Source organism: Octodon degus, unplaced genomic scaffold (genome assembly GCF_000260255.1).
Source record: "Octodon degus isolate 3935 unplaced genomic scaffold, OctDeg1.0 scaffold00111, whole genome shotgun sequence".
Taxonomy (NCBI): domain Eukaryota; kingdom Metazoa; phylum Chordata; class Mammalia; order Rodentia; family Octodontidae; genus Octodon; species Octodon degus.
In genome coordinates, this window is record NW_004524687.1 from 3,624,597 (window position 1) to 3,633,053 (window position 8,457).

Genomic DNA, 8,457 nt, shown 5'->3' on the forward strand with positions numbered 1-8,457 from the left:
TGTCTACCTCTGCAACCTGAGTGAGTAGACTATGCCTCCCTTACTGTAAGCTGGTTCTTTGCACTTACATGTTTTTGGTTTTTTAAACAGAAATTCACCAAGACCAGTAGAAAATTCAAAGTTCTTAAAAAAAAAACTAAAAAAAAAAACCTTTTAATTTTCTTAATCTTCCTATGTATGTACTATTATTCCACATTGTGGAAAAAAAATGCAGTGTTGTACAACGCTGAATTTCAGAAGACTGGCACACATACATCTATATTTTGTATATATTAGAGCCACCACATTGATCTCATAGACCAAAACAGATGACAGGTTTAAAGAAATTTACAGGAGAAACTTAAAAAGTTTTAGGTGCGCCAGAATTCCAAACTGCTTCCAAAGGTCAGGTAAGAGTGTGTCTGAAAGCTCCATCCCAATCCCGATTGGTCACTGAAGCTGTACTCTGTATGCACCTATCAGCAGTTTAACCTAGGAAAGGGAAAAATATGTATCAGTACAAACCAGAATTCTCTTTTCTTACAAAAACATGGCCTTGCCACTGTGTTCAATTTTAGCCTGGTTGAGTTACAGATTGCTATTTTAGTTGTTCACTATATTAGACAATTCTATTACAGGGTCTCACTACACAGATCAGACTCGTAGTGATTCTCCTGTTTTTAGCCTCCCAAGTGCTGGGATTACAGGCACGCGCCATCACACCCAGTCTCAGTTGCCATCTCAGTGTGTTCTGGGCGCAGGGCTGGCACAGCATGCTGGGGATTGAACCCTGGTCCCTGAGCCTGCCTAAGCAGGCACTTTAGTAAAATGACCCTAGTCTACTTCATTTTACAGAGAGGTACTTGCATACTGGAGCCTAGAATAGGCCCTAGACCACTGATCCAGGGATGTTCTTAGGTGCACCTTCAACTTATCCTATCATGTTGTTATGGGCATCTTGAAACGCTGCCTCAGGCAGTACCTGTCTCTACTACAGGTAGAGTATCATTAACATTGAACACAAATGATTTTTACCTTGGCAGTGGGTGCTTCTGTCAACCTTATGAAAAGCTTATTGGGGCCTGGAATAGGGCTGAAAGAATAAACAAAATGACTGTCCTAGAGGGAAAAGAAAGCAGAGATTTAGTACAGGGTCTACGGGTTTTCACTACACAGACCAGACTCAGTGATCCTCCTGTTTTCAGCCTCCCAATTGCTGGGATTACAGGCACATGCCACCATGCCCAGTCTCAATTACCATCTCAGTGTGTTGAGGGGGCGGGGCCTCAATATTCTCGCTTTCCCTTGCCAGGCAAGCACTTATTCTACTGAACTAATTCTACTGAACTATCTCCCCGGCCCCCTATTTTTTTTTGAAGATATAAACATAATTCTTTTATTTTTCTACTTTAGTCTTTTTTTTAATTTTATTTTTTCCCCATAATTTTATTGAGAAATAAATAGCAAGGAGATAGTTTCAAACCAAATTGGTAGGACCGTTTCAATATAAACCGTTTATTTTTAAAAGATGAAATCTTCCAAAATGTGTGGAGAACTATACCTTTACCTTTCCTAAAGACCAGATCCTACCTATGACTTCAGTGGTAGCAAAGAATATTCTCTTTTTATTTTTCTGTAACATGTGCTAGGTATTCCCCTTGATTGATTCATTTTTTCCCCTTGATTTATTAAAAAGGCACAAATTATATAAAATATCAGGATAAACACTTTAAGTAAACATTTGTTATAATGGTGGAAAAGGCCTGTTTTATTTATTTATTTTTTTTGGTTCTGGGGATTCCTTACACTTGCCAGGCAGGTGTCAATGCTGCTGAGCTATCTCCCTGGCCTAAAGCCTGATATTTAAAAATCAAGCTATGTATTTGTTATGTCCTAAGAATTTACAGTGAAAATAATGTTGCTTCTAATATAATATGGTAACATAACTAAAGAAAATCTATCTCATTCCTAATAATTGGTTCACAGGTCATGTTTTATTTAAATAGGAATTTAAGTCATCTGGGCTTTTGATTAGAACAGTGTTAGCACTGGGCTATAGAAAATCTTACCAGAAAAACAGGAAGTTGGAATTTATCATTTAAAACTACGGCTTGTACACTGCATGGTCCACAGAGTCGAGCAATAACTTCTTTACCCAAAAAGTTTGCATGGAAAATAAAGAGCAGGATGCCAGAACCTGAGGAAGGAAGGCAGGAGAGGATTATACACAAGCTACCCTTACTTAGACCTTTAGGCACTTTCCGTCTGTGAGGAAGCCCTGGCACACAGGCTGAAGGTTCTAAGAAGGCCGCCAGGCCTGCTGCTCGCCAATATGTGAATCCCTTCTTTCCCAAGTAATTTCTACTTGCAGTTCCTAAGAAAGACTTTGAAGTAGGATTATTTTCCACATGTATGTTTTAGTTGTTTGGTTTTTTTTAAAGTGGTCCTTAAAAGTTCCTGCTGAATGCATGTGCAAGGAAGCAAACCCATGTTTCAATGGTCATTTGTCTCTGTGAGTTTGCGTGGTTTTTCCATTTTCTTGAACATACTATCTTACCTATTCCAAATTTTCTCAATACTGAAGCAAGTCTTATTTGAAACCAAAAGCATGCAATGTAAAGTTTTTATTAATGTCCAGAAATATTGTTAATAAAACACAAAATGAATATGTGAGCTGTATGACTTCTTTTACATTAGGTAACTATTTTCATCTAGGATAGTTATCAACAAGAGATGTTCTAGGGGCCGGGGAGATGGCTCAGTGGAATAAGCGCTTCCCTGGCAAGCACAAGGGCCTGAGTTCAATCCCTGGTTCTGAAAAAAAAAAAAAAAAAAAATTGTTCTAAGGGAACTCAAAGTAGGGTACAGACTTTGTTTTCTTGCACCACAAAGACACTTTCCCTGCCTACAGCAAAAAGGGTCAAGTGCCTATAAGGAATGCAGGGATAGTCTTGTCTTTTTCCTAAGCTCCACTGTGAAAAAGCAAAATAGTGAGAGACTAAAGGTTCCAGAGCACACCAAGGCAGAGAGCCTGTGTACAAAACACTAAGAAGCCTCTCACTGAGGTCAGAGTGAGTTTGTTTTTTGAACTCAGGCCCTCGCGCTTATTCTACTGAGTCATCTCCCCGGCCCCTCAGAGTGAGTTTTGCCATAAGGGTATGGTATATAGTCCATTCTCTTTTGACAAGCATTTGAATTTCATAGGCAAAATGAAACAGAACCCTGGTCAATTTACTCTATACTCATAAACATCTTTGCAATTCAAAAGCCCTGCAAGAGGCTGTAAGAGGTACATTTACAAGTTATAGTGTTTGCAAACCAAAGTCTTGACATTTTTAAGGCCTAAGCTCTCAAGGAGCTGGTGACTGGGCCAAACTAGGAGGTAGAATTGAAGAGCATGGTTCAGAATACTATCAGGGACTTACAGAAAGATGGCAGAGCATTTTGGCACAGTAAGATTTCAAATCAGTAAAAATTTCTGGTGGGTGCAGACATGTGCATGTAATGAGAAAACAGTGAATCATACCAAATCACAGCAGCACATATTGTTAAGGTGAGTAGTCAGCACTAAAATTATGATTCTTCACTAACATGTTCAGTAAACATCAAGATGCTACAGATGGCTGTCTTCACAGGATAATATTACGCTATATTTTAAATCAATTTTTCACTAATTGATTAGAGAACTGGAGATTTCTAACAAAATGCCTAGAGCCCAGCTCCCTACTCCAGTCAGAAATGGCAGTGTATGCTGTGTATGTGTTAGCTACCACTGCGTGCTGGCTAGCAAGTCCGCAGTCAGGCCACCAATGGGAGCTGTTCAGCAGAGGCCAGGAGCCAGGTGGGAAGTTTCTACATCTCTTTACTAAACTACTCTGGGCAAACTTTTTTTTTTTTTCCTCTTTATGTCTAAAAGTGTAAAAACTATTAGTAATAGCGATGGCTTTGGAATTCTCAAAAATAGGTATTAATGACAAAGAGCTAGCTCTATGCATTCTAAATAGGGCTTTGTGGACCCTTTAACACTGCCTAGGGTGTTGAGTATAGGTAGGTTTTCTCTTCTGCCACAGCCACTCTAATGTTAACTGTTTACATAATTGTTATACACAGCAGTAGTTCTTTTAAGGTTTTGTTTTTTAAAGGGTTCTGTCTATGAATCAGTTAATATTCAGTTTATACTTCAAACTGAGAAGCTTCAGTATACAAACAGGCTTACCGTCTGGCATGTTCTGTGGAGGTTTGTAATTGAAATCTGTTGAGAAATCTGGCCCCTCACAGAGTCGATGACATGCTATTGGGAAAACAGGTTCTAGTAGAGCAAGGCGAGCTTCAAAATAATCTCGGATTGTCTCTTCGGCCACTCTTGAAAGCCTAGTAAAACATGGCAAAAGCTGTGAATGTACACCACACAGTCCTGATGATCATGTGTTAACAGCACCTCAACCTACTTCCCTGCTTGCTTCCTCTTGCAACTGGCACTTGGTGTTATTGTAAGGGACTCTGCCTCCTGTCCATTTTCTCTCACTGTAATTGACTAAAAAGAATAAGTTTTTTCATGGTCTCTCCATTTTCCCTGCCTTATTAAGATAGTGTCTGCTCAAATTTGCCCAATGAGTAAATAAAAAATGGGAGCCCCTTCAGTACAAACAAGAAGAGTGAGGTCAGAGAAGACTTTCATGGTTCCTGGAATTCCTCACAGCCTGTCCTGAGAAAGGAACACAGCACAGGCTGTATGGAAGACAGACCAGGCACAGGCCTTATGTGGCCTTTGATCTAAAATGTACCTGATATTCTGCTTAGAATACAGATTCTTCACTTCAATTTGGAGGAGACATAGGCAGAAAGGACCAATAATTTCCTAGTACAGTGGGATCAGGAGGGAAGAAGAATAGTCTTACCTCCCAAGACTGCCAAGAAGGTGCTTGTTACATGGAAAATAAGCATTTTCTTTCACTCACTAATGTATGTAACATTTCTGGCAGGTATTGTCAAAATAATTCTCGAGTGATTAAAAACAAAAGAACATGCTATGAAGTATGACTTGCCATAAAGTAAGAATTAGAATTCACTAAAAAAACTGGTACAAAGAATGGATAGAATGGTGGTGCCATAAAGGAATGAGCCATCTAGACATGGAAGGAATCATACATGGCTATAGCTAACAGAAAATCAAGGGGCCGGGGAGATAGCTCAGTAGAATAAGTGCTTGCCTGGCAAGCACAAAGGCCTGAGTTCAATCCTGGTTCTGCAAACAAACAAACAAACAAACAACAACAGCAACAACAACGAAAAAAAACAATCTGAAAAGGCCAGATATGTATGATTCCAAATACTGCAAAAAGGGCACATTATGAAGCCAGCAAAAGACAAAGGCTAGAGAGAGGGGGATGGGTGAGAGTGACAAAGATGTGGAAACATTTATTTTGAAAACAAATTTTAAAGCAGCAAAACTGCTCTAAGACATAGTGGTGAATGCTGCCATATACATTGGTCCAGTCCCACAGAATGCACATAAGGCTGAGCCCTGTGAACTCGGGACTCTGCATGATGACAATGTTGATGCACATACATGGAGCCTTACAAAATGTCCCGTTTCAATGAGAAGGACAATGGTGTGGGTGGGAGGAGGATGAATGGAATATGTGGAACTCTATCCTCATTCTATTTTTTGGTGAAACTCAAACTGCTTAAATAGCTGAAAAGATTTTAAGGAAATGTCAGCCAAATTAACAGCGTATATTTGGAGATTTTGAGGAGATACTCATATCTACGATTTTTCTATGTGTGATTATTTTCTAAGACTTTAATAACATGCACAAAAACAAAGCACACCATTTACTAACTTCATGGTCTGCAAGAACAGAAACCTATCAGGATACTAAATCTTTTACCTGAGTAGTTACTTAGAGGCCAGTCTAGTGCTAATATGTCAAAATAAACAGGCTTTGTGACTTAACTACAGCACATTCACTTTGTACATACGTGTCCAAGTGGCTCCTCAGCAGGTCATACACAAGCACGTTGTTACACTGCTTTGCAAAATGCAGTGCACTGTTCTGGTGTTTTGACAAAATGTTACAGTCAGCTCCACATTCAATTACAAGCCGAACAATGTCTGAATTCCCTCTTTTACAGGCCTAGGTGAGGAAAAGGAGGGACAGTTTAACTACCAGCTGGCATGGTTCCCTCTCCACATAAACCTGGGAGCGAGGTACTGTGTGAAGAGTGGAAGTATGGTGAAGACTGAGAAAACCCACAGCAGGAATCCCCAACTGCACAGCATCACAGACTAGTGTGGGCCTCCCCAGCAAAGGACTCATTCTCTGGGCCCTTCCTATTCCCACCTTCTGGGAATTCTACCTCCTACAAGGTAGATGAAATATCCACCCTTCCTCTACCATTGGTTATGTACAAGCTACTTATAGTTACTTTACAAAACTTTCCCCAGTCCTTTCTGCCTTTTGCTCTAAGGTATGTTAAACAGACTAATCCTTGAATCTAGTTAAGTCTTTCTTCAGCTTTAACCTGCCCATGGCTCCCCAGTGTTGTCAGCTACATAACCAGAATTTCACAGAGCCTGTCCCACTGCCAGTGCTCCCCACTGGCACTTTGTGCCTAAGGCCTGCCTGACATTCAGATGTATCCTGGGCTGCTTCTCCCTGAGCCACCAGCTCTGCTCTGCACAGATGCCCATAACACATAAAGTAAGACTATGGATTGAAACCTAAGCTCTTAGCAAAAATGGACATTTCCATCAACCAAAAATTCATAAAGTACTAAGTAAGGCCTGTGCTGAGTATGGCTAGAGCCTAAGAAGGGCATAGATTCCAGCCTGTAAAAGACAGTATTCAAGGCAAGACTCAGCATGCGGCCTGCTACAAAACTGACACCACACAGAGGATGGAACAGAAGGGTTGCAGGCAAATCCCTGCTTAGTTCATGGCCTAAAGCTGCACACCAGGGATAGGTCAAAGTCAAAGCTATGTTCAGTTCAGAGTCTGGGCCTGCTATGTCCTAATGGTGCTGGGCCAGGAACCTACAGCCAAGTAGCACTGGGCTGGGTACCATAAGGCAAATATAAACCTGCTGCAGAGGGAGGGAACTATTGGGGTTCACCAGATGCTAGGAAGCTCCAACTACCTTCTGGGAACATGTCTACAAGCCAGGCATAGTGGCATGTGCCTGGTAGTCCCAGGAGGGACTTGGGGGGCAAAGCAGTATGACTGCAAATTTGAGCCCAGCCTGGGCAACTCAGTGACTTGGCGACACTGTCAAAAAAGTTACTCGATGATAGAGCACGAGCTGAAGGCTGTGATGATCCCCGTCCTTACCCAAATGCCCAAAAATGAAGTCCAGAGAAGAAAACCATTAGGCGAGAGAATGCGATGCTCAGAGTACCAAAGTGTCTACATAAAGGAGGAGGAAATCCAGTCTTGATATATAGGTGTAGAGATCTTGTGTGCTTTGTACTCAATAAATTAACTACTCCTGGATCTGTTCGCCTCCTTCTTGGCATCATTCAGTTTTGGTGATTGATTCTCATATGCTATGTACATAGTTTTTCCAAAACAACTGCATCTTCTTGTCCTGTTCTAGTTCGTGCCAATATGCTGCTTGAAGGACACAGTATGGCTCTCCTCACATCCACACCAAGGATTCTCTCCAGTTCAAAAGGCCAGTTACAGCGTGACCACAGCATGCTTTCCCTAACATGAACACCTGTCTGAGAGGCTGAACAACTTACCTTCATGAGTGCAGTCTCACCATTGCTCTGCTGGACATTTACAAAAGCTCCTGCTTCCAAAAGGATAGCCACGGTGGTTAAAAAGTTCTGTTTTTTAAAAAAGCAAAATTAATTCTGAAAAGTCAGACTTTTTTTTTGGATGTTCTTAAACTTCATCATCATGAAAGACTGGATAGATTTTATGTGAAGTGGGTGGCTGGCCACCATCCCCTGTTCCGTTACTGTGGGCCATTGGAATCCTGTGGTGGACCTTCTTCCCCTGCTCACCTGCACATAGCCATGCACTAACCTGCCCACGAGGCCACCAAAAGCTTAGCCTTAAACTGGCTTCTGTGTGAGAATCTCTCCATATACATCCTTTAAAATGACAATACTTGGGAATATTTTTATTTATTAACCAAAGACAGTTTTAGTTGCAAACAATTTTTAAATCATCTTAAGTTCTACATCAATACTAGTATTTTAGATGTAATCATCAATAAAAAAATTTCCAAATATATTTTGAAAATGCAGAAAGAAAATTATTGATAAATCCCTTCTAACAGGTCACAGATCAACCTGAACATTAAAGTGACCACATGACTGTTATATTCCACTACAACATTGCCCAAAGTTATCTGATGCAGTGAATTTGAGAACCTTTTCAGCAGCGTGGATAAGGGCTGTAGTTCCGTTCTTCTGTCGCCCATTCACTTTTGCGCCTCTAGTGATAAGGAGTCGCAAGAGGTCATCCT

At 40.8% G+C, this 8,457-nt stretch overlaps 1 protein-coding gene across 1 annotated transcript in view; it reads right to left on the reverse strand.

The window, feature by feature from the left end:
* Nucleotides 1-239: 239 nt before the first annotated feature.
* Nucleotides 240-8,457, reverse strand: part of LOC101589187 (M-phase phosphoprotein 8) — a 40,132-nt gene continuing 31,914 nt past the window's right edge. The window contains exons 6-12 of the mRNA XM_023699168.1: nucleotides 8,363-8,455; nucleotides 7,724-7,810; nucleotides 5,962-6,116; nucleotides 4,196-4,350; nucleotides 2,049-2,176; nucleotides 1,015-1,098; nucleotides 240-471 (exon numbers count right to left, since the gene is read on the reverse strand). Of these exons, the coding sequence (XP_023554936.1) occupies nucleotides 430-471; nucleotides 1,015-1,098; nucleotides 2,049-2,176; nucleotides 4,196-4,350; nucleotides 5,962-6,116; nucleotides 7,724-7,810; nucleotides 8,363-8,455 (744 nt within the window). The 3' untranslated portion in view covers nucleotides 240-429. The remainder of the gene's footprint in view (nucleotides 472-1,014; nucleotides 1,099-2,048; nucleotides 2,177-4,195; nucleotides 4,351-5,961; nucleotides 6,117-7,723; nucleotides 7,811-8,362; nucleotides 8,456-8,457) is intronic.